Below are 27,404 nucleotides of genomic sequence, written 5' to 3'. Positions count from 1 at the left end.
GTCACATCATCCTACCATATGATTTCATTATTTAAGCAGAATAATAATAATCATAGTAATAATTATCTCTTCCTCAAGATTCTATTACAAAAACTTTCAAACATACACAAAGGCTGAAAAAATTGTTCAGAACTGTACAGTAATAACTACACACCGATCCATAAGTCCACCTTATTTTTGAAGCAAATAATTATAATTTATAGTGCTCTACAGATTACAAATGAAAACAACAGAATCTCTTTCAGTAAATTTTTAAGCACTTTTCACTGTGTGTGTATTCACATTAAATGTACATTAAATCAATATATATATAATTATTACCTCTCTATCTGTGTAAGGAATGGATGGAACCGAGCTGTGGATAGCACTGTGATGTATAAGACAGGCTTCTCATCTCAGGAAATTGAAACCCATAAGTGGCAAGTACAGGCTGTGGGACAGACACAGATCTGCTGACCCTTCCTGAGGAGGTGGGAGATGCTCTCCACACTGCACTGGACTGAGGTCTCTCCTGCTAGGGCAAGGTGTTGGGCAGAATGGTAACCTTTGTCTTTCATTGGCGGTTATTGAAGTAATCATGTATTTGATTATAAAGTATTTCTACAACAAACTGGCATATATTGGAAAACAGAAGGAAAATTTAGTGATCATTTCAGAGAACACCCCTATGAACAATTTTCTGTATTTATTTCAAGTGTCTTTTCCATACTTTTTAGGCATGTCTTTAACAAATGGTATCAGAGGTAGTATCAGTTTTTCATCCTGTAATGGTTCTATATAACATTAAATATACATCTACTCTTTGTTACTAAATAAACTTCCAAAATATGATACTGATGGCTAAAAATAGGTATTTCCTATGGATATACTGCAAATTATTTTACTAATCTCCTATCATAAAACACTGTTTTCAGTTGTCACTCTTATTAGTGACAATAAAATAAATAACTACCTGTACCCCTGACTGTCACCTTGGGGAAAACCCTCATGGTGAGGTCACCGCCCTGGAGGGCAGGGGTACCAGACTGCCCCTAAGGGCCTGGCTCTCACCACCCCTGAATGACACTGTACACAGACGTGAATGTATCCCTACCAATGTGACAGGTGAAAATTGACACCTCTTTTTTTTTTCTAATTTGTATTTCTTTGCAAAAAAAGGTTGAACATGGTTTTTGGCCACTTGCTAACATAAATACACAGAAATAATTCTCAAGGACATGGTATATCAAAAGAAGACTCCCTGAGCGTGCCCTGTGGTTATTAACGTCCAGGAGTGGCCCCGAGGAGAGGAGGGAGGTGGCACCTCCATGGCAGCTGGGGGGCTGCTGCTGGCATCAGCAGTACTCACCAGTTTAGTGATGCCCTCGTGATGTCGCACTGCCCACCGGGCTCTTCGAAACTTGGCAACATTCGCAATTGTCTCAGCTGCTAAACATTTCAGAATCTTATGTGGAGAATCAAGTATATTAACCATAATTGGTAAGCCCCCAAGGTCAACAATATTACGTCTGATTTGAGGATTATGACTGATTTCCTTCAGGATTTTTAATGAACCAATCTAAATGAGAAAAAGAAAAAGGTTACTATATAGATGAATGTGTGCTTAATACAGAACTAGTGCTATATTTTTAAATATTCTAAGTCAAACAAAAACCCTTTCCCAACTATGTTTGTTTGTTTGTTTGTTTGTTTATTTATCTAAGAGAAAGAGAGAGATGAGAAGCATCAATTCTTCATTGTGGGCACCTTAGTTGTTCATTGATTGCTTCTCATACACACGCCTTGCCCAGTGTGCTCCAACTGAGCCAGTGACCTTGGGCTTCAAGCCAGGGGCCTTGGATCATATCTATGATTTCACGCTCAAGCCAGCAACCCCACACTCAAGCAGGATGTGCCCGCATTTAAGCCAGCAACCTCAGGGGTTGGAACGTGGGACCTCTACATCCCAGTTTGACATTCTAACCACTGCATCACCACCAGTCAGGCCCCAATTATGCTTTTAAAAAAAATTTCTATTACAAAGTATTACAAATAGCCTCCATATGCACCTCCACTATATAAAGAAACACTCATCATTAAGAAGCCCACACTTGGATGACGTCAGAAAAATGGCGCCATAAGGAGCGATACATATAAATCTCCCCCAAAATTCAACAAGATCTTCAACCAGAGACAGAAAAATCTATCCTTGGAGCCTCCAGAAGTTCCACACTAAATGCGAAGATATGATTGAGCAAAAAACTGGCTAAATATATAATCAACCCCGAAGGAAATAAGGAGGAAGAAACACTCCGCCTTCCTCACTAACCTAACTAAGAGCTGCTTTCACGGGGAACTGGGAGTATAGGAACTAAGGCGGGCATAGGGTGTGAATAGAACCAGGCTGTGGCACAAATGTCTGAACCAGGCTGTGGCACGGACATCCAAGCCAAGGAAAACCTGTGCTTGTGGCAACCCAGTCAACACAAGCTAATGCTCACGCCAAACCCAGACAAAGAAAGGCACTTGGACAGCGATCTCCTCGTCGGCGTGCACAGATAGTGGGTGAGAGATTCCTCCTAGAGCCCCGGGAGTGGGTGCACGTGTTACCGGACAGAGGGGCAGGGTCAGAAGCCTTTCTGTGAGCTGAAACCAGAGTCTCGGGGTCGCCCCTGTGCCCCAAAAAGCAGCGCACGGGGAGTGAGTGGGAGCGAAATTCCCTACACTCGAACTTCTCCGTGTGGGCAGGGCACCTCACCCGGAGTGAGAGGCTGCTGGCCCGATATCCTGGTCGGCGAGCACGGATAGTGGGCGAGAGATTCCCCCAGGAGTGGGCACCCGTGTTCCCGGACAGAGGGGCAGAGTCAGAGGTCTTTGTGTGGGCCAAAGCCCCGCCTGATTATACTAGCGACTCTGACAGATTGAGCCTGCTCTGAGTGAGAATAGAGTGGGGATTTGCCAGCTCTTTGAGCCTCTTACTCTCCAGGCAAAGGCAGCAGCAAACCCATAGCTGGATCATCAGGCTACTAATTCAGGAAGGAAAGACTAGGAGAGAAGCTCCGGGAACACGGACTCTCTCATTGGCGGAGCCTGCAAATGCTAATGAGCCTCGACTTACAACAAGACTGAAGCCCAATATATGACATCGCCATAGAGACTTATCAACTGCAAACCTCTACCTAAGCATGCCACAGGGGCAGAACCCGGGGTACAGAGTCACTGACCAGGAAGAGGGAGAGAAAAGAAAAAGCAAGAAGATAACCTCTGAAAATCAAGAATAATCCACAGACTTTATAATCTATCCCATTTTATTATATTTGTTCGTTTATTTCTCTTATCTTCTTGTCTTGACTATTTTCTTCCTCTTCTAATTTGGTCATTTAATTCTCTGCTGGTCTTACTCTCTCCTCTCCTTGAACTACACTACCCATAAATGTTACATCTCCCATTATCTTTTCTTTCTTCTTCCTTTCTCTCTATGAGGGTTGCACTCCAAAACCTTTACTTCTCTCTCTCTCCTTTTATTCTTTTTTCTTCTTTTTGTGTTTTCCTCTTTCTTTTTTTTTCTCCCTCTATACTAGTTTCTTCTTTTCTTCTTTACTTTTCCTCTCATTCAATCCTCAATCACGAACAAATTACTTTATCTGGAACTCAAATTTTTCTTTTTTTTTTTTAATAGTCTTTATTTACTTATTTATTTATTTTTGTATTTTTCTGAAGCTGGAAACGAGGAGAGACAGTCAGACAGACTCCTGCATGCGCCCGACCGGGATCCACCCAGCAAGCCCACCAGGGGGCGATGCTCTGCCCACCAGGGAGCAATGCTCTGCCCCTCCAGGGCGACGCTCTGCTGCGACCAGAGCCACTCTAGCACCTAGGGCAGAGGCCAAGGAGCCATCCCCAGTGCCTGGGCCATCTTTGCTCCAATGGAGCCTCGCTGCAGGAGGGGAAGAGAGAGACAGAGAGGAAGGAGAGGGGGAGGGGTGGAGAAGCAGATGGCGCTTCTCCTGTGTGCTCTGGCCAGGAATTGAACCCGAGACTTCTGCACGCCAGGCCAACGCTCTACCACTGAGCCAACCGGCCAGGGCTCAAATTTTTCTTTGTGGCGCTTTAGGGGTTTTTTACTTCGCTTTTTTAACTCACTAGCAGTGCTGCCAACCCTGGCTCTCCATTTTGTCTAGTTCTTGCTCCACTAAATACAATAGTGATTTTTAAATTTTTTCCCCTTTTTCCTGTTTCCCTCTTATTCCTCTCATCATATCTCTTAGTCAACCATCACCTAAAAGAAAATCATTTTATTCTTGACCCAAATTTTTCCTTTTTTGAATTTTGTGGGTCCATACCCCCTTTTTTGCCCCTTTATCACTTCTCCCCAACTCAGGCCCTACATTATAGGTAGTTTTTGTTCTACTTAGCACAATATAATTCACAGTTCACCACAAGATTTTCTCAAGAAGGAGGGGAGAGGAGAGGAGAGGAAAAAAAAGGAGGGGAGGAATAATAATTTTTTTTATTCTTTTTTATTTTTTTAACTTTTTATTCTTTATTAATTCTCATTAATACTATCAAAAAAACCACCCTCAGATGTCATTAAGGAAAAGGAAATCGAATATCATGGATACAAAAGAAAGAGAGGTAGCACAGATAAATGAGGAAAAATCTATGGAGAAAAAATTTAATATATTGGAAACCTTGGAGCTAAATGACAGAGAATTTAAAATAGAAATCCTAAAAGTACTCAGAGATATACAAGAAAACACAGAAAGTCAATTTAGGGAGCCCAGAAAACAACTCAATGAACACAAAGAATATATGTCCAAGGAAATTGAAACTATAAAAACAAATCAAACAGAGATGAAAAACTCAATTCACAAGCTGAAATACGAGGTAACAAACTTAGCTAAAAGAACAGGCCAGATAGAAGATAGGATTAGTGACATAGAAGACAAGCAACTTGAGGCACAACAGAGAGAAGAAGAGACTCAAAACTTTTAAAAAATGAGAAAGCCCTACAGGAATTGTCTGACTCCATCAAAAAGAATAACATAAGAATAATGGGTATATCAGAGGGAGAAGAGAGAGAAAATGGAATGGAGAACATATTCAAACAAATAATAGATGAGAACTTCCCAAGCCTGTGTAAAGAACTAAAACCTCAAATTCAAGAAGCAAACAGAACTCCGAGTTTTCGAAACCCCAACAAACCTACTTACTCCAAGGCACATCATAATGAGATTGGCACAAACCAATGACAAAGAAAAAATTCTCAAGGCAGCCAGGGAAAAGAAGAACACAACATATAAAGGAAGGCCCATTAGGTTATCATCAGATTTCTCAACAGAAACTCTACAAGCTAGAAGAGAGTAGACCCCAATATTTAAAGTCCTGAAAGAGAGGAACTTTCAGCCATGAATACTATACCCATCAAAGCTATCTTTCAAATACAAAGGAGAAATAAAAACATTCACAGATACAGAAAAGATGAGGGAATTTATCATCAGAAAACCCCCACTCCAGGAATTACTAAAGGGGGTTTTCCAACCAGATAAAAAGAACAAAACAAAACAAAATCACAAGTAAAAGCTCCACAATAAAACCAAATTTAAGCTGTGACAACAAAAAAAAAGGGGGGGAGAGGACAGAGATTTACAGTAGCAAAGGATGATGGAGTACAAAAGTACTCACAAGATAGTGCACTACAATGAACAGGGTAGGAACCCTTTTCATTACTTAATGGTAACCACCATTGAAAAAACCACCACAGAAGCACATGATTTAAAAAAGATAGCTACAGAGGAAAAATGTATGGAATACAACCAAACAAAAACAAAAGATAGAAAAACGAAAGAGAAGAATCAAACAAGACACAAAACTAACAGAAAGCAATGTACAAAATGGCAATAGGGAATTCACAAGTGTCGATAATTACACTAAATGTAAATGGATTAAACTTACCAATAAAAAGGCACAGAGTAGCAGAATATATTAAAAAAGAAAATCCAACTGTATGCTGCCTACAAGAAACTCATCTAAGCAACAAGGATAAAAACAAATTCAAAGTGAAAGGCTGGAAAACAATACTCCAAGCAAATAACATCCAAAAAAAACCAGGCGTAGCAATACTCATATCTGATCATGCTGACTACAAGACAGCAAAAGTACTCAGAGACAAAAATGGTCATTTCATAATGATTAAGGGGACGCTGAATCAAGAAGACATAACAATTCTTAATATATGAATATATGCACTAAAGAAGCCCACAATAATGGAAAGAACCAGGAGAGAAAGAGAAAAAGCAGAGAGATGAGAAGAGCAGGAGGAGAAGTAGCCAATGGTCAGTAATCATAGCGAGTAAAGACAGTATCCAAGTGCAGGAGTGCCAGACACCAAGCACTGAGACCCATGGGAAGGTATAAACAAGGTCCCCCACCCACTGCGACAAAGCTACTCACTTTACATTTGACTTCATCTGTATCGAGTAAATTGATTAAAACTTCGAGGCCTCCGACATCCCTGATTGCCAACTGGCAGGTCTCTTGTGCCAAGTTGAAATCCTTCATAGAACACAATGCAATCACTGTAGCAGTCTGGTTTCCTCCCTGTGAAAATGCCATGCCACAGAAAGGTTAAACAAGATCACCCTCTAAACAGCTATGAATCCATGAACTGGGAAATATGTCTCCCCATACACACCACACACTACCTTTTTTTAAAAAAAGTTCTCTGAGTGGTTACAATGTGTTAAGTGAATCACATAGAGCTGAAGCACAAAAAAGCTATACTGAGTGTCATAAACATAATTTAATTAAGAGTCAACACGGAAAGGAGGTCTGTCTGCTTTAGACAGCTACAAGATTAGGGGGTATGAATGTATTAAGTAGAGTCCGGGAGCAAGCCTGGGGAGCAGCTGAGAGTGGTAGGTTTTATGTGGAGGCAACAGGCAGTTCCAGCAGCTCTTGAGCTGTGCCATGCAAACCATGTCTGAAAACTATTCTTACAGATGTACACGTTCTTACATATGTATGCACACATGTTCTTACAACAGGGAGAACCTGGAGAAAGCAAAGATACCACACAGGAGGCATACAACAACCCACACTGAGAACAAGAGAGGGTAGAGTAAGGGCTCTAGGGTGGTTATAGGAGAGGCAACTCCAGGCCCTGAACAGTTAGCCCAGTCGGTTAGAGCGTCATCCTGAAACAACAGGTTGCGGGTTCTATCCCTGGTCAGGGCACACCGGAAACAGCCAATGAATGCGCAACTGAGTAGAACAACAAATGAATGCTCCCCCCACCCCACACACACTTTCTCTCCCTTCTTCTCTCTGTCTTTCTAAAAGTCAATCAAATAAAAAAAATTAAGCCCTGGATAGCTGGGTTGGTTGGAGCATTGTCCTGAAGCACAGAGGCTGTCTTTCAATCCCTGGTCAGGTTGCATATAGGAATATAGATGCTCCTGTGTCTCTGTCTCTCTCTCCCTGTCCATCTCTCTCTAAAAAAGAGAAGGAACTCTACTAAAACTGGTGATGATGCAATAGGACAATGGGTAGCTGAGGAAGAAGACAACAAAGCTTCACTGTCATGAGTGAGCTGCTGGCCCAGCCTTGAGAATCATACAAATCAATGTCTGTTTAGCTAATCCAACACATGCAGAGTAGTGGGAACTGTTCCTTTGAGATAAAACCATCTGTGAGATTAAAAAAAAAATTTTTAATGACTGATCAGTGAAACTGACCTGCCAGGAAATTAAAATCAGAATTTGTTTCAGGACATTGTAAGCAATGTCCACTGATTATTAATGCCTTGAAAATCTTCTGAAGAACATAATATAGTGCATGTTACTTCTACTGATATTAGAACTAGTTGGTAAATAAGAGGTACAGTATAAGCACTAAAATAGTTCAAAAGACACAAAAGCTACGAATAAACTATTTTGTAAAAGGTGCTCATAAAAGACAGCCTTGGATTTCTACCCTAAAACATAGTACCAAAGACCTTAAAGAAACCTTTCATCCTTTTTAGGGGTAAAGATACCTACACATTATGTGTATTTTCACTCGCTAACCATTCATTCATATTACTATATCTATTCTATATATGTACATATATGTAATGTATGAACTTAGTCCCCCAAAAATGAAAAATAAATTCAAGTTGCCCAACCCCTTCCATATCACACACGTGCACATGTGCAAATCCTGTTAAATTCCACACACTGTGTTACTTTTTAAATAAACTGAAGGCAAGTATCATAAGTGGAGATAGAAAGGTTTAACCTTCCCTCTTACTCCTTTCCAGAAAGTTCCCTCCACATTTCTAAAAATATTATGAACCACTGCACTGTGGGGACACCATGAACTATTCCCACTCTATGCTAATTTTACTTTTGAGTAATCTAGGCTGTCCTCTACACTCAAAGGTAAGTTTAGAATGACAAGAGCCTCAATGTTACTATTTACATTTAAAATAATAAGTTTTGTTCTTATAGCTTTTACATTTTTTTTCAGGAAATCAGAAGATGTCAGGAGAAATTTTAACACCACCAGTTTCCCACAGTTTTTCGAAACATAAAATAATAAATCCTCTATGCACCACTGTCAGCTTCATAAACTCCATTGTTTGGGGGACCAGGACCACCACACGCAAGCACTTCTGGGGCCTCTTTTAGAAGAACAAAAGGCAGATGTTTTGAAAATCATAAAGGACCTAAATAATACAGAAAAAAACGGCAAATCAAAGCAAAGGAGAAAAACAATTCATTACACAAGGCTCCTTTTTTGAATTTAAATGCTTACAAGGAGCCAGAAAGTTGCTCTGGGGAACCTGAAGGAAATAGAGCCAGGTTCCAACATTAAAACAGCAAACCAAGAGCTTCAGATAGCAAGTTCTTTAAGCAGCCACATCAGACTCAAGCTCGCCTGGAAAGCAAGATGTCAGACAACATGTTGTGCCTCTGTAGCTCCGAGTCTCTCGCCACGGGCCCTGCTCCCTGACAGTCTCAGCTGCACTTGACCGAAAACCTTCTTGACTGCTTCTCCTGCATTATATTTTCTTTGGTAGCAAATGTATGTACCCTTTATACACTCAGCACAATCGTTTCCTATTTCATTTTTTAAGGTCTCTCAAATTTTTCTTTTCTAGACTATTGCTACCCTTTGAACTTTTATTTCATTATTTACACTGTAATCAATAAAATATATATTAATATGTGTATATATATATATATATATATATATATATATTCAGTAATGGAATTCCTGCAGATGCCAAAAAGGTAAGATTATATATTTTTCTGAATTATCTCTAGCCATTTGTGAAGCCAAAAAATGGAAAATTTACATTTGTCATTAAAAGTTAGATACTGAAAAAAACTTTTTTCTGTAAATCAAGAGCTTTTACTGAAAATCTGGAAACATATTCATAGACGTGAGGGATTTTCTTTTTTTTAGAAGAGTTTTATATTAGGGAAAGTTAGTTTTTCCACATTTCAGGATTTAGTTCTACCCTTGTCACTGACCACAGTCCCCAAAGGATTATAAATCTTTCAGAATGAATACCAGAAAATTGGAGCCAAAATATTCAACCTACAGAGCCACAAATGTTAGCCAATTGCTATCCTTTAAATACCAGCTATGTCACAGGATTTCCAGTGCTCACTCTCCTCTACCCAAGGCCGTAAACATCTGACCGTGCAGCAGTGCTACAAATAGGCTCCTTTTCTCATTAAGTCCCCCTGAGAATGAAATTAGTCCTCAATCCTTATTTTCACTTCTTTTGGGTGGGGGGTTCTTTGGCTTCCTTTCTTTTTTCTTAATGTTTTTTATTGATTTAAATTTATTGTGTTTACATAGATTCAAGTGTCCTACCGAATACATCCCCCTCCCCATGTTCCCCTCAACATCCCTCTTGTCCCCCTTCCCCCAATACCCTCCCCCCTTCCCCCTAGAATTTGCTGTCCTGCTCTCTATAAATATGTGTTATGTATATACAATTTCACTAATCTCTTTCCCTTCTCTGATCCCATCCTCTCATCCCCTTTCCCTCTGTTCACTTTCCCTCTGGTCCCTTTGATCCCGCCTCTGCCTCTATTCTGTTCCTCAGTTCACATTGTTCATTGGGTTCTTCAAATGAGTGAGGTCACATGATACTTTTCTTTCTCTTTCTGGCTTATTTCACTTAACATGATAGTTTCCAGGTCCATCTATGTTGTTGCAAAAGATTTCCTTCTTTTTCATGGCCCCATAGTATTCCATTGTGTATATGTATCACTGCTTTTTAATCCACACGGACACTTGAGCTGTTTCAAGATCTTGGCTACTGTAAACAATGCTACAATAAACATGGGGGTGCATTTCTTCTTTTGAATCAGTGATTTGGTATTCTTAGGATATATTCCTGAAAGTGGGATGGCTGGGTCAAAGGGCAGTTCCATTTTTAATTTTTTGAGGAATCTCCATACTGGGTTTTTTGTTGTTGTTTTTTTTTTGTATTTTTCTGAAGCTGGAAATGGGGAGAGACAGTCAGACAGACTCCCGCATGCGCCCAACTGGGGCCCACCCGGCACGCCCACCAGGGGCGACGCACTGCCCACCAGGGGGCGATGCTCTGCCCCTCCGGGGCGTCGCTCTGCCGCGACCAGAGCCACTCTAGCGCCTGGGGCAGAGGCCAAGGAGCCATCCCCAGCGCCTGGGCCATCTTTGCTCCAATGGAGCCTTGGCTGCGGGAGGGGAAGAGAGAGACAGAGAGGAAGGGGGGGGTGGAGAAACAAATGGGCGCTTCTCCTATGTGCCCTGGCCGGGAATCTAACCCGGGTCCCCCGCACGCCAGGCCGACGCTCTACCGCTGAGCCAACCGGCCAGGGCCATACTGTTTCCACAGTGGCTGCACCAGTCTGCATTCCCACCAGCAGTGCAGGAGGGTTCCCCTTTCTCCACATCCTCTCCAACATTTATTATGTGTTGTTTTGTTAATGAGCGCCATTCTGACTGGTGTGAGGTGGTATCTCATTGTGGTTTTAATTTGTATTTCTCTAATGATTAGTGATGTTGAGCATTTTTTCATCTATTGGCCATCTGTATGTCCTCTTTGGGGAAGTACCTTCTCATTTCTTTTGTCCATGTTTTATTGAATTGTTTGTCTTCCAGGTATAGAGTGTTACAAGTTCTTTATAAATTTTGGTTATTAATCCCTATCAGACGTATTACCGAATATGTTCTCCCATTGTGTGCATTGTCTTTTTATTTGTTCTTATTGTCTTTAGCTGTGCAAAAGCTTTTTAGTTTGATATAGTCCCATTTGTTTATCCTGTCCTTTATTTCACTTGCCTGTGGAGATAAATTAGCAAATATATTGCTGTGAGAGATGTCGGAGAGCTTACTGCTTATGTTTTCTTCTAAGATGCTTATGGCTTCATGACTTACATTTAAGTCTTTATCCATTTTGAGTTTATTTTTGTGAATGGTGTAAGTTAGTAGTCTAGTTTCACTTTTTTGCAGGTAGCTGTCCAATTTTCCCAACACCATTTAATAAAGAAACTGTTTACTCCATTGTATGCTCTTACCTCCTTTGTCAAATATCAGTTGTCCATAAGGTGTGGGTTTATTTCTGGGTTCTCTGTTCTGTTCTATTGATATATATGCCTGTTCTTATGCCAGTACCAAGCTGTTTTGATTACTATGGCCTTGTAGTATAACTTGATACCAACCACTTTATTCTTCATTTTCAAGATTGCTGAGGTTATTTGGTTTCTTTTTTGGTTCCTTATAAATTTTTGAAACATTTTTCTATATATTTAAAGTATATCATTGGTATTTTAATTGGTATTGCATTAAATTTATAAATTGCTTTGGGTAATATAGACATTTTAATGATGTTTATTCTTCCTATCCATGAACACGGTATATGCTTCTACATTTTATCTTCCTTAATTTCTTTTATCAATGTTTATAATTTTTGAGTACATGTCTTTAACCTCCTTGGTTAAATTTACTCCTAGATACTTTATTTTTTTTGGTTGCAATAGTGAAGGGGATTGTTTCCTTAATTTTTCTTTCAGACAGTTCACTGTTGGTATATAAAAATGCCTCTGATTTCTGAATATTAATTTTATATCCTGCCACCTTGATGAATTCATTTATCAGGTCCAGAAGCTTTTGACAGAGACTTTAGGGTTTTCTATGTATGATATCATATCATCAGCAAATAATGATAGTTTTACTTCTTCTTTTCCAATTTGGATGCCTTTTATTTCTTCTACTTGTCTAATTGCTGTGGCTAGGACTTCCAGAATATGTTGAATAAGAGTGGTGAAAGGGGGCACCCCTGCCTTGTTCCTGATCTTAAGTTGATTGCTTTTAATTTTTGCCCATTCATTATGATGTTAGCTGTGGGTTTGTCATAGATGGCCTTTATCATGTTGAGGTATGTTCCCTGTATTCCTAATTTGCTGAGAGTTTTGATCATAAATAGATGCTGGATTTTATCAAATACTTTTTCTGCATCTACTGATATTATCATGTGATTTTTCTCCTTCCTTTTGTTTATATGATCAATCCCATTGATTGATTTGCAAATATAGTACCAGCCTTGCCTCCCCAAAATAAATCCCACTTGATCATGATGTATGATTTTTTTCATGTATTGCTGGATCCGGTTTGCTAATATTTTGTTGAGAATTTTAGCATCTAAATTCATCAGGGTTATTGGCCTATAATTTTCTTTCTTTGTCTTGCCTTTGCCTGGTTTTGAATTGAGAATTATGCTCACCCCATAAAAGGAACTTGGAAGTCTTGCCTCCTCTTGAATTTTTTGAAATAGCTTGAGAAGGATAGAAATTAGTTCTTTGAATATTTGGTAGAATTTGCCTGTGAAGCCATCAGGCCCAGGACATTTGTTTTTTGGGAGTGTTTTGATAACTGTTTCAATCTCAGTCGTAATCGGTCTGTTTAGGTTTTCTGATTCTTCCAGACTAATTTTTGAAAGATTGTATGTTTCAAGGAATTTTTCCATTTCACCTAGGTTGTCTAATTTTTTGGTGTACAATTCTTCATAGTATTTTCTTACAATCCTTTGTATTTCTGCTGTGTCAGTTGTTACTTCTCCACTGTCATTTTATTATTATTATTATTATTATTATTATTATTTTAACAGGGACAGAGAGTCAGAGAGAGGGATAGACAGACAGGAATGGAGGGAGATGAGAAGCATCAATCATCAGTTTTTTGTTGTGACACCTTAGTTGTTCATTGATTGCTCCCTCATACGTGCCTTGACTGCGGGCCTTCAGCAGACTGAGTAACCCCTTGCTTGAGCCAGTGACCTTGGGCTCAAGCTGGTGAGCTTTTTGCTCAAGCCAGATGATCCCGCGCTCAAGCTGGCAACCTCGGGGTCTCGAACCTGGGTCTTCTGCATCCCAGTCCGACGCTCTATCCACTGAGCCACCGCCTGGTCAGGCCATTTTATTATTTTGAGTCCTCTCTCTTTCTTTCTTGGTGAGTCTGGTTAAAGGTCCATCAATATTGTTTACCTTTTCAAAGAACTAGCTCTTGGTTTGATTGATCCTCTGTATTGTTTTCTTAGCCTCTATGTCATTTATTTCAGCTCTGGTCTTTGTTATTTCCTTCCTTCTACTTCCTTTGGGCTTTACTTCTGTTCTTTTTCTAGTTCTTTTAGATGCAAGGTCAAGATGATAATTTGAGCTTTTTCTTGGGTTTTTTTGTTTGTTTTTTGTTTTTTTTTGTTTTGTTTTTTTTTACACAGAGAGATAGAGGGATAGACAGGAACAGAGAGAGATGAGAAGCATCAATCATCGGTTTTTCGTTGTGACACCTTAGTTGTTCATTGATTGCTTTCTCATATGTGCCTTGACCATGGGCCTTCAGCAGACCGAGTAACCCCTTGCTCAAGCCAGCGACCTTAGGTCTATGCTGGTGAACTTTGCTCAAACCAGATGAGCCCACGCTCAAACAGGAGACCTTGGGGTCTCGAACCTGGGTCTTCTGCATCCCAGTCTGATGCTCTATCCACTGTGCCACCACCTGGTCAGGCTTTTTCTTGCTTCTTAAGATATGCCTGTAATGTTATGAACTTCCCACTCAGGATTGCTTTTGCTGTGTCCCACAAATTTTGAGTTGTTGTATGTTCATTTTCATTTGTTTCAAGGAAATTTTTTATTTCTTCCTTGATCTCATTGTTAACCCATTCGTTATTTAATAACATGCTAGTTTCCAATGTTTGAATGTTTTTCAGTTCTTCTGTTGTAGTTGATTTCTAGTTTCATGCCATTGTGATCAGAGAAGATGCTTGTATGATTTCAATCTTCTTAAATTTATTGAGACTCATTTTGTGTCCTAATATGTGGTCTATCCTAGAGAATGTACCATGAGCACTTGAAAAGAATGTATATTCTGCTGCTTTAGGGTGAAAGGTTCTGAAGATATATATTCAATCCAGTTGATCTAAGGTGTCATTTAAAGCTGCTGTTTCTTTGTCAATTTTCTTTCTTGAGGATTTATCCAGTGCTTTGGGGAGGAGGTATTGAAATCCACTACTATTATAGTATTACTGTTGATCTCGTCCTTGATGTCCATCAAAATCTTCTTTATATATTTAGGTGCTCCTATATTAGGTGCATAGATATTTATAATGGTTATATCTTCCTGTTGGACAGCTCCCTTTATCATTATGTAGTGACCTTCTTTATCCCTTTGTTTTAAAGTCTATTTTGTCAGATATAAGTATTGCTACCACAGCTTTTCTTTTATTTCCGTTTGCATGAAATATTTTTTTCCATCCCTTTACATTCAGTCTATGTGTATCTTTTGTTTTCAGGTGGGTCTCTTGTAGACAGCATATGTATGGGTCCTGTTTTCTTATCTATGCAGCTACCCTATATCTTTTGATTGCAGCATTTACTCCATTTACATTTAAGGTTATTATTGATATGCAGTTGTTTATTGCCATTTTATTCTTCAAATATACATTCCTATTTTACTAGATTGTTTTTCCCTTTGTTCTCTTTACAACAGGTCCCTAACATTTCTTGCAGCATTGGTTTGATTGTAATGAATTCCTTGATTTTTTTTTTTTAATTTGGGAAGCTTTTTATTTCTCCTTCAATTTTAAACCATAGCCTTGCTGGATAAAAAAGTCTTGGTTGTAGGCTCTTGTTTTTCATTATTTTGAATATTTCTTGCCATTCTCTTCTAGTCTCAAGTGTTTCTGTTGAAAAGTCAGAAGTCATTTTTATGGGGGCTCCTTTGTAGGTGATTGACTGCTTTTCTCTTCCAGTTTTTAGTATTCTTTATCTCTTAGCTTTGGTATTTTAATTATGATGTGTTTTAGTGTAGGTCTCTTTGGGTTTCTTTTTGCCAGGACTCTCTGTGCTTCTTGAACTTGTGTTACTTTTTTCTTCATCAATTTAGGGAAATTTTCAGCTATTATTTCTTCAGTCAGGTTCTCTATCCCTTGTTCTTTCTCTTGTCCTTCAGAAACCCCTATTATGTGGATATTGTTTTTCTTCATGTTGTCACAGAACTCTCTTAGAGTTTCCTCAATTTTTTGATCCTCTTTTCTTTTTGCTATTGTTTCTGTGCTTTTGCTTATCTTGTACTCTGAATTGCTGATTCGATCCTCTGCTTCATCCAGTCTTTTAATTCCTTCTAGTGTTGTCTTCATTTCTGATATTGTTTGTCATTTTTGTCTGATTCTTTTTTATGATTTCAATGTCTTTTTTGATACTTGTTATCTCTTTGTTTAGGTGCTCATTATGTCCTTCTGTTGTTGCTCTTAGATCCTTGAGCATCCTAACAATCATTATTCTAAACTCTGCATCCAGTATCATGGTTATTTCCATCTCATACAGTTCGTTTTCTGGGGATTTCTCTTGTTGATTCATTTGGATTTCATTTCTCTGTCTTCCCATTTCATCTCTGTATAGACTACTCCTTTAGATGTGTTGTTTGTGTAGCTAGCTGAGTATAGGGTTGGTGTTGTCTGCCTCCAGCTTTCAGTTGTATTGTCTCTAGATCTTCTTGGGTTGACCTCAGCTGTTGTTTGTAATCTATTATGGGCTACTTGTCTGCTGCTACTGCTCTTTTTGCTATTTGTGTCAGCGTTTTTTAATGCCTTAGCTGGGTCAGGTGTGAGGAGCCTTTCCTTAAGATACCACTCTATCTAGGGTTGTCAGATCCTGAGCTGATGCTCTCTGTATCTGGCTGCTGGATGTACCAGCCCTGGACCTCCCTGGTCAGACCAGTGGGGGTCACTGCTTATGACTGGTCCTTAGCAACATTCTTGGAGCTACAGGCAATCCAGAATTTGTGGCTGCCTCTGCTGGGCCCTGATGCCACTGTAAATATCAGCTGCACTCCTGGGCTGGTTTTTATGTACTCTTGGCCAGTGTGTGTGGCCTCTCTATTTCCAAAGTGTGGTCTTTCTGCTGGCCCCCACTGCTGCAGCCTCCTCGGGCACTCAAGCACTGGCACTGCTGGGCATGTGGGCTTGCGGGCCATAGCTCGGGCTTCCCAGTGGGCCAGGTGATACCTCGCCTTGCTGGGCTCCGCCCCCTGTGGGCACAGGACTGCCTCTCCAGACTCTGCCCACCATGAGCGTGTGGGACACCTCTTATTTTCACTTCTTTATCGCGTATTTGCACTTGTGAGGTTTCCAGAACTAGAAAAAAACAGTGAAATGTTCATTTCACTCACTTCTGAAGGGTTTGGAAGAATGCTTCCAATAAGCTTTTCTACTTCTTAAATTAATGCACTTCTTTTGCTGGTCATCTTCCTGCTTCTTATCAGACATCTCCTGGTTTTGTCCACCTTCAGGTATTCTGTAGCTGACATACCCTTCCAGGACCAGGAGACATTCGTTCATTGTCACAATCAGTTTTTCTTTCTTCTCTCTTTTTTTTTTCAGTGAGAGGAGGGGAGATAGACCCCCACATACACATGCACTCTGACCTGGGTCTACCCAGGAACCCTGCCTGGGCCAATGCTTGAATCAATCAAGCCATTTTTTTGCACCTGAGGCTGATGTGCTTGGACCAACCAAGCTATCCTTAACCCCTTGGGGCCTATGCTGGAACCACTCAAGCCACTGGCTGCAGGAGGGTTAGATGGGAGAAGGGGCAAATGGAAGGGGAGAGAAGCAGATGGTTGCTTCTAATGTTTTCTCTGACCAGAAATTGAATGCAGGATGTCCATATGCCAGGCCAACACTCTATCCACTGAGCCAAACTGCCAGGGCCCACAATCAGTTTTTAAGCATGCAAAGGTTGAATAAATGTTGCTTTCTCTAATTTTTCTCATAATTTCTTTAGACAAAATGAATAGAGGATATTTTTCTAAGTAATGTTGTTCATTGTTGTAAATAAAATCTTTGTAATAAAATGTATTACCCTATTTACTATATAAAATAATACCCACCCCCATCCTTGTTTACTGCTGATCGCAACCAAATAAACATTTATTAAGTTGAGATGAAGAATCTATTCAAGATCAAATCAGGAAGCAAGCTGCCTCAAATCACTTCTGTCTTTTGTCATTCAACAAATTTCCATACTTAGTATTCACCAAGTCCAATGCTAAGCCCCTGAGACATCAGGAACACAAAAACAAATACAATATTTGCTTCCATGGAGCTGATAGTTTAGCAGACAAGAAAGATTTTCATTTTTTGAGGTCCATTCAAATATATGTAAACTTGAAGTATGAGAAGTGCTACAGGGAGAAGGGTATTGAGCTGTGGCAGCCCACAATAGGGGACTTAAACCAGGTGGCAGCATCAGAGAAGTTTCCTTAAGGAGACAATGCCTGCGCTGGGGCCCAAAGAGCAGAACTTGTCCTGGAGGAGGGAAGTGATGAAAAGTACGTCATCCAGAGGGAACAGCATGTGCGAACACCCTACAGTGGAGTGGAGCATGGCATGTTGAAGACCTAAATAAGGCTAGTGTGACAAAGACCCTAATGTTGTCGGCGTGGTCTAAGAGAGCAAGATGGGCACAAGAACCAGCTGAGCCACCAGCCCAGGGTAAGAATTTTAGTCTTTATTAAAATTTGATAGGAAATATTCAAGGGTTGCTTTTGGGGGGGGAGATTTTTAAGAAAGCATTCTGGCTGAAGGGGTCCCGGGCCAGAGGGAGCAAGTGTGAGCATGTTGAGAACACTCCAGTTCTGGCAGCTACAAAGAGAAGGGGATCACTTGGGCTAGGAGGCCTACATGATTTATCATGTGTTACAAAAAATTAGAGTAAATTTGTTCAGAAAAGGATGCTATAAAACTAATAGATGAACTCTGACAAGCAACACATTCACAGGGTCACCACCAGCTTACTCTCAGAGCCCCATATGACCACAGTGAGATGAGAAGGCAGGCAAGGCATGACTGGGAACACAGGACCCTCTTTTCCTGTTTCCCACTCTTGTAATCAGGAGGCACTGGGCGAGACCTGGGGAGGTGACACAGCCACCACGCAGCCATCCAGCTGGATTTCTACTTTTTCCTCCAAACATGCCACTCAGCAAAAGTGAGTCCCTGCCAATGGCTATTTATTAATGATGAGAGAAGGCCTGGTGCCCAATGTAAGGGTTTGGCTTGCAGATGCACTTCATCTCCCAGGATCAGAAATGGCAAAAAGTCAATGTTCAAAGTGAGTGGCATATAACCACATAAGTCATGGTAGTAAAATATATTGCTTTGCCTTCTGTTTATTTGCAAATTAATTTTATACTGATGATTCAGCCCTCATAAACTTAAAACTCAAGAGATGAGACTAGAGAACTCCAGGAAGGAAAATGAGAAAATACTGTTCCAGAAGAAAGAAGAAATATGACTCAGGCTGTGTATTATAAGCTTGCTGAGAATTTTTATTTGGAATAGGTAAAGAATAATGCAATGATTCCGTACACATTCTTTTTAAATAGCCATGGAACATTTATAGACATTGACACTACTGGAATGTCCTCATTTTACTAGTCATTAAAATGAGATAAAATTTGTATCAAGTAACTATTTTCCTAAAAAGATTAGAAGAATAACTGAATACTTACGATAATTAATAAAATGGTTCAGTAAAGTGGCTGCACACAAGGGCAACATTAAAAAATAAGTAATTCTCCATACACTAAGAATAACAAATAAAAATGTGTAATCTGAAAAATGTTCCCATGCCAATATTAGCAAAATAATAATAACAAAAATATCTGAGTAAATCTCAGAAGAAATGTTTTGTAAATATATGGAAAAAAACTAGTAAATTTTATTAAAGTACACAAAGGATTAAATATATGAATGGTCAAAACATATAGGAATAGGAAAACTCATTTTTTTGTCTAGTCGTCTACTGATGGGGCATTTGGGTTGCTCCCAAATCTTGGCTACTGTAAATAATGCTGCAATGAACATAGAAATACATGTATTATTTTGAATTAGTACTTTGGGCTTCTTTTGATATAAATCCAGAAGTGGAATCACTGGGTCATGAGGTAGTTCCACTTTTAATTTTTTGAAGATACTCCATACTGTTTACCATGGTGACTACACCAATTTGCATTCCCACTCACAGTGCACAAGGGTTCCCTTTTCACAACATACTCTCCAACACTTGCTGTTTGTTGATTTATTGATGATAGCCATTCCAACAGGTGTGAGGTGATATCTCACTGTGGCTTTAATTGCATTTCTCTGATGATTAGTGACATTGAGCATTTTTCATATGTTGGTTGGCCATCTGTATGTCCTATTCAGAGGAATGTCTATTTAGGTTCTATGCACATTTTTTAATTGGACTGTGTATTCTTCAATGTTTAGTTATATGAGTTCTTTACAAATTTTGGATATTAACCCCCATCAAGTGTACATTGGCAAATATGTCCTCCCATCCAGGGTGTTGTCATTTAATCTTATTGATGGTTTCCCTGGCTATGCAAAAACTCTTTAGTTTGATGTAGTCACATTTGTTTATTTTTTCTTTAGTTTCCTTTGCCCAATGAGCTACATCAGAAAATATATTCCTAAAAGAAATGTCCAAGATTTTACTGCATATGAGTTCTTCTAGGAGTTTATATTTATGCCTTTAATCCATTTTGAGTTTATTCTTGTATATGATGTAAGAAGATGGCCTAGTTTCTTTTTTTGTATTTATCTATCAAGTTTTCCCAACATCATTTATTGAATATACAGTCCTTACTCCATTGTAAGTTCTTACCTCATTTGTCAAATATGAATTGACCATATAGGTTTGGGCTTATTTCTGGGCTCTTGATTCTATTCCATTAATCTATATGTGTTTTTATGTCAGTACCATTCTGTTTTGATCACTCTAGCTTTGTAGTATAGTTTGGTATCAGGTAGAATGATACCTCCAACTTTGTTCTTCTTTCTCAATATTACTGTGGCTATTTAGGGTCTTTAGTGATTCCATATAAATTTTTGGATTCGTTCTAGTTTTGTGAAATGCACTATTTGTATTTTGATAGGAATTGCATTGAATTTATATACTGCTTTAGGTAGTATGGATATTTTATTGATGTTCCTTCTTCCTATCCATGAACATGAAATATACTTCCATTGAATATGCATTTTTAAAACAAAAAGTAAAGTAGTTTTTTACATTGTATAAACTGGGAACTAGGCAGTGCTACTTTTTCTCCAATATCTTTAACCTCTCAAACAAATTTGAGGGGAACCATACTTTGAAGTGCAAAAACTGGTGTGGCTGCAAACACATCAGGAAGAAGATTCCCTGGAAATATCTACTGCATTTTGAAATCATTACATAAAACAGCCTTAAATATCAAAATTCTTCCCAATCAAAATTCTCATGAGCCTAGCCAGGCAACGCAGTAAATAGAGTCATCCTGGCATGCCTAAGTCACAGGTTTGATCCCTGGTCAGGGCACATATGAAAAGCAATCAATGAGTGCACAACTAAATGGAACTAAGTGGAGCAATGAGTTGATGCTTCTCTCTCTCTCTCTCTCAAATCAATGGAAAAACTTTTTAAAAATCTTATAACTAGCTAGATGGGGGTTGTGTACTACATATCTATGCTCAAGTTGGGCTAATTCACTGTGTGCATTCATAAACAAATGAAGTAAGTTAAGCTTAAGAGATGTCCCTTGAGCCTGACCTGTGGTGGTGCAGTGGATAAAGCATTAACCTGGGACCCTGAAGTCACCAGTTTGAATCCTCAGGTTTCCCTGGTCAAGGCACATATGGAAATTAATGCTTCCTGTTCCTCCCCCTTCTCTCTTTTCCTTTCACCTAAAATGAATAAATAAAATCTTTAAAAAAAAAGAGAGAGAGAGAGGACTATGGACTATGTTGGTTGAAAATCCCGAATGTAAGTGGACTCATGCAGCTCAAAACTATGTTGTTCAAGACAGGCCTGCCTATGTTACCAAGTTGAGAGCATAACCTAAATATCCTGGGTGTGCTCAAAGGCAGAAGTGAGGAGATGAATGGATGAAGAGGAAATGAAATAGAAGAGATTCCAAGATGACAATGGAGTAGGCAGACATTCCAACTGCCACTTCCCAGAACCAAATTGGATTACAACTTAATTAAAGAACAATCACCTTGAAAAAACAACTTTAGAGTAAACAAAGAGGAGTCTATAACTAAGGATCATGGAAGAAGTCACACCAAGACTGAAGACTCTGTGGGAAGACCAGGCATCTGCAAGAGGAGGTGAAGCAGCTGAAAAGTGGAGACAAGTCTTACGAAGCTTGGGGCTTTTATGGAGCTGCTGACATCTCTAAGCAGGAGGAAGCTGATCCTTATACACAGGTTGGCACCTCCCACACTACCTAGGCACAGAAAACACTGACACAAACAGCAAAAAGAACAGTAGCTGCAGATAGGTAGCCCACAACAGGTTAAAAATAACAGCTGACACCACCCCAAGAAAATCTAGAATCAACACAACTGGTAGTGGGTGGCAGACAGCACCAATACTAAACTCAGCAGATACACAAGCAGCACACCCAAAGGAGGAGTCTAGCAGGCATCAGACACTATGTAGAATAAATACACCCAACAGGAAAGAGATTGCACAGTGTGTAATAGACATGATCAAGGTTGACACTTAGAGGCAGCCAGCCTGAAGGGATAACTGTACCCATGAAAGGACCAACTGGACTCAATAATCACATACAACAGGAGGGATTCCCAGAAGCATTCCTAGAACAAGGATAACAGGTGGCCTGAAGGGTAAGTACCACCAAGCCCATCTTCCTCATAAAGACACAACAAAAATTCCAAAGTCAGATAGCACTACCTAATGCACAGACAAAATGGGTAAAGAAATGTGACCGAAATGAATCAACAAGAGAAATCCCCAGAATAAGAACTAGATGAAATGGAAGTAACCAAACTACCATATGCAGAGTTTAAAATAATGATTTTTAGGATGCTCAAGGATCTTAGAGCAACAATGGATGGACATAATGAGCACTTAAATAAAAAAATAGAAAGCGTCAAAAAGGATATTGAAATCATAAAAAAGGAACCAGCCCAAAATGACAAATCCAGTATCCAAAATGAAGACTGCACTAGAAGGAATCAATAGCAGGGTAGATGAAGCAGAGGATTGATTCAGCGAGTTAGAAGACAAGATAAACAGAGCACAGAAGTAGAACAACAAAACAAAAAGAGGCACAAGAAAGACTGAGGAAACTCTAAGAGAGCTAAGGGACAACATGAAGAGAAACAACATCCGCATAATAGGGGTTCCTGAAGGAGAAGAGAATGAACAAGGGATAGAGAACCACTTTGAAGAAATCATAGCTTAAAATTTCCCTAAATTGATAAAGGAAAAAAATCACACAAGTTCAAGAAGCACAGAGAGTCCCATTAAAGAGAAACCCAAGAAGCCCTACACCAAGACACATAATAATTAAAATGCCAAAGAGATAAAGAAAGAATACTAAAAGTTGCAAGAGAAAATCAGCTAATTACCTACAGAGAAGCTCCCATAAGGATGACATCTGACTTTGCAATGGAAACACTTGAGGCCAGAGGGAATGGCAAGAAATATTCAAAGTGATGCAAAACAAGAACCTACAACCAAGACTTCTTTATCCAGCAAGGCTATCATTTAAAATTGAAGGAGAAATAAAAAGCTTCCCAGACCAAAAATAAAAATAAATAAATAAAATAAACAAATAAATCTGAAGGAATTCATTACAACCAAACCAGTACTGCAAGAAATGTTAAAGGGCCTTCTGTAAAAAGAGCAAAGGAGAAAAAAAATCGAGAAAAAGTAGACTGTCGATTTAAAGAATAAAATGACAAGAAATAAGTATGTATCAATAATAACCTTAAATTTAAATGGATTAAATACTCCAATCAAAAGACATAGGGTAGCTGCATGGATAGGAAAACAGAATCCATACATATGCTATCTACAAGAGACCCACCTCAGAACAAAAGATAAATATAGACTGAAAGTGAAGGGATGGAAAAAAGTATTTCATGCAAATGGAAGTAAAAATAAAGCTGGGTAGCAATACTGATATCTGACAAAATAGACTTTAAAGAAGGTCACTATATAATGATAAAGGGAGCAATCCAATAGGAGGATATAACCAATGTAAATATTTATGCATCTAATATAGGACCACTTAAATATATAAAGCAGCTTTTGATGGACATAAAGGGCAAAATCAACAGCAATACTATAATAGTAAGGGATTTTAATACCCCACAAATATTGATGGATAGATCCTCCCATAAAAATTTAACAAACAGTGGCCTTAAATGACACACTAAATCAACTGGATTTAATTGATATTTTCAGAACCTTTCATCCCAAAGCAGCAGAATATAGATTCTTTTCAAGTGCTCATGGTACATTCTCCAGGATAGACCACATGTTAGGATACAAAACAAGTCTCAGTATATTCAAGAAGACTGAAATCATATCAAGCATCTTCTCTGATCACTATGGCATGAAACTAGAAATCAACTACAATAAAAAAACTGAAAAACATTCAAATACTTGGAGGCTAAAAAAATAGCATGTTATTAAATAACAAATAGGTTAACAAGATTAAGGAAAAATTCAAACATTTTCTTGAAAAAAATTAAAATAAACATACAACAACTCAAAATTTATGGGACACAGTGAAAGCATACATGAGAGGGAAGTTCATAGCATTACAGGCATACCTTATAAAGCAAGAAAAAGCTCAAATAAACAACTTAACTTTGCTGCTAAAAGAACTAGAAAAAGAACAACAAATAAAGTCCAGAGGAAGTAGTAGAAGGATAGAAAAAATAAAGATCAGAGTGGAAGTAAACTATATAGAGGCTAAAAGAACAATACAAAAAATCAATGAAACCAAGAGCTGGTTCTTTGAAAAGGTAAACTAAATCGATGAACTTTTAACCAGACTCATCAAGAAAAAAAGAGAACTCAAGTAAAATTAGAAATGAAAGTGGAGAAGTAACAACTGACACCGCAGAAATACAAAGGATTATAAGAAAATACTATGAAGATCTATATACCAAAAAAATTAGACAACATAGTTAAAATGGATAAATTCCTAGAAACATACAATCTTTCAAAACTCAATCTGGAAGAATAAGAAAACAGAAACAGACCAATTACAACAAATGAAATTGAAACAGTTATCAAAAAACTCCCAGGAAACAAAAGCCCTGGACCAGATAGCTTCACAGGTGAATTTTACAAAATATTCATAGAAGAACCAACACATAACCTTCTCAAGCTATTTCAAAAAATTCAAGAGGCAAGATTTCCAAGCTTCTTTTATGAGGCAAGCTATATCCTCATTCCAAAACCAGGTAAGGACACTACAAAAAAAGAAAACTTTAGGTCAATATCCCTGATGAACATATAGATACTAAAATTCTCAACAAAATATTAGCAAACCAGATCCAGCAATACATAAAAAATTCATACATCATGAGCAAGTGGAATTTATTCCAGGGAGGAAAAGCTAGTACAATATTTGCAAATCAATAAATGATTTATCACATAAACAAAAGGAAGGATAAAAATCATATGATTATATCAATAAATGCAGATTTGATAAAATCCAGCACTCATTTATGATCAAAACTCTCAGCAAAGTGGGAATACAGGAAACATACCTCAACATGGTAAAGGCCATCTATGACAAACCCACAGCCAACATCATACTGAATGGGCAAAAGTTAAAAGCAATCCCCTTGAGATCAGAAACAAGGCAGGGGTGCCCCCTTTCACCATTCTTATTCAACATAGTTCTAGAAGTCCCAGCCACAGCAATCAGAGAAGAAGAAGAAATAAAAGGCATCCAAATTGGAAAGAAGTAAAACTATCATTATTTGCTGATGACATGATACTACACATAGAAAGCCTTAAAGTCTCAGTCAAAAACTACTAGACCTGATAAATGAATTTGGCAAGGTGGCAGGATATAAAATTAATATTCAGAAATCAGTGGCATTTTTATACACCAACAATAAACTGTCTGAAAGAGAAATTAAGGAAACAATCCCCTTCATCATTGCAACAAAAATAAAGTACTTCAGAGTAAATTTAACCAAGGAGATAAAAGACTTGTACTCAGAAAATAATAAGATATTCAAAAAAGAAATCAAGGAAGCCTGACCAGGCCATAGTGCAGTGGATAGAGCAGCGGACTGGGATGTGGAGGACCCAGGTTCAAGACCCCGAGGTAGCCAGCTTGAGCGCAGGCTCATCTGGTTTGAGCAAGGCTCACCAGCTTGAGCCCAAGGTTGCTGGCTCGAGCAAGGGGTTACTTGGTCTGCTGTAGCCCCCGGTCAAGGCACATATGAGAAATCAATCAATGAACAACTAAGGAGCCGCAACGAAGAATTGATGTTTCTCATCTCTCTCCCTTCCTGTCTGTCTATCCCTATCTGTCCCTCTCTCTGACTCTCTCTGCCTCTGGGAAAAAAAAAAAAAAGAAATCAAGGAAGATACAAACAAGTGTTCATAGATAAGAAGAATCAACATCATTAAAATGTCTATATTACCCAAAGCAAACTATAAATTCAATGCAATTTCTATTAAAATACCAATAGCATCCTTCAAATAGATAGAACAAATATTCCAAAAATTTATATGGAACCAAAAAAGAAGCCGAATAGCCTCAGCAATCTTGAAAAGGAAGAATAAAGTGCGTGGTATCACGCTTGCTGATATCAAGTTATACTACAAGGCCATTGTACTCAAAACAGCTTGGTACTGGCATAAGAACAGGCATACAGAGAACCCAGAAATAAACCTATCCCTTTATGGTCAATTGATATTTGACAAAGGAGGTAAGAGTATACAATGGAGTAAAGACAGTCTATAAATGGTGTTGGAAAAATTGGACAGGTACATGTAAAAAGTGAAACTAGACCACCAACTTACACCATTCACAAAAATAAACTCAAAATGGATAAAAGACTTAAATGTAAGTTGCAAAACTATAAACACCTTGGAAGAAAACATAGGCAGTAAACTCTCTGATATCTCTGGTAACAATATATTTGTCAATTTATCTCCATGGGCAAATGAAATAAAGGACAAAATAAACAAATGGTGCTATATCAAACAGCAAAAGAAACCACTAACAAAATAAAAAGACAACCCACACAATGGGAGAACATATTTACCATACGTCTGATAAGGAGTTAATAACCAAAATTTATAAAAAACTAAAACTCAACACCAGGAAGGTAAACATCCAATTTAAAAATGGGTAAAAGAATTGAGGCCCTGGCCAGTTGGCTCAGTGGTAGAGCGTCAGCCTGGCGTGTGGAAGTCCCGGGTTCAATTCCCAGCCAGGCCACACAGGAGAACCACCCAACTTCTCCTCCACCCTTCTGGCTCTCTTTTCTATCTCTCTCTTCTCCTCCTGCAGCCAAGGCTCCATTGGAGCAAAGTTAGCCCAGGTGCTGAGGATGGGTCCATGGCCTCTGCCTCAGGTGTTAGAATGGTTCTGGTTGCAACAGAGCAATGCCTCAGATGGGAAGAGCATCGTCTCCTAGTGGACATGCCGAGTGGATCCCAGTTGAGCACATGCGGGAGTTTGTCTCTTTGCCTCCCTGCTTCTCATCTCAGAAAAAAATACCAAAAAAATAAAATGGGCAAAAGAATTGAATAGACACTTCTCCAAAGAGGAAATACAGATGGGCTATAGGAACATAAAAAAATGTTCAACATCACTAATCATTAGAGAAATGCAAATTAAAACTACAATGAAATATCACCTCACACCAGTCAGAATGGCGCTCATCAACAAATCAACACAGAATAAGTGCTGGAGAGGATGTGGAGAAAAGGGAACCCTCCTGCACTGCTGGTGGGAATGCAGACTGGTGCAGCCACTGTGGAAAACAGTATTGCATTCCCTCAAAAAATTAAAAATGAAACTGCCTTTTGACCCAGTGATCCCACTTT

The 27,404-nt window shown here is 38.8% G+C and overlaps 1 protein-coding gene across 4 annotated transcripts in view; it reads right to left on the bottom strand.

Annotated features, from left to right (window-relative positions):
* ODAD2 (outer dynein arm docking complex subunit 2) overlaps positions 1-27,404 on the bottom strand; it is a 225,820-nt gene that overhangs the window by 141,840 nt on the left and 56,576 nt on the right. For all 4 annotated transcript variants that reach the window (XM_066280409.1, XM_066280410.1, XM_066280411.1 and 1 more), the window contains 2 exons: positions 6,433-6,579; positions 1,349-1,558 (listed from right to left, as the gene is read on the bottom strand). In XM_066280409.1, the coding sequence (XP_066136506.1) occupies positions 1,349-1,558; positions 6,433-6,579 (357 nt within the window). The remainder of the gene's footprint in view (positions 1-1,348; positions 1,559-6,432; positions 6,580-27,404) is intronic.

This window comes from Saccopteryx bilineata, chromosome 5 (assembly GCF_036850765.1).
Source record: "Saccopteryx bilineata isolate mSacBil1 chromosome 5, mSacBil1_pri_phased_curated, whole genome shotgun sequence".
NCBI lineage: Eukaryota > Metazoa > Chordata > Mammalia > Chiroptera > Emballonuridae > Saccopteryx > Saccopteryx bilineata.
The sequence above is the reverse complement of the archived record's forward strand: the minus strand, read 5'-3'. Positions and strand labels throughout refer to the sequence as shown.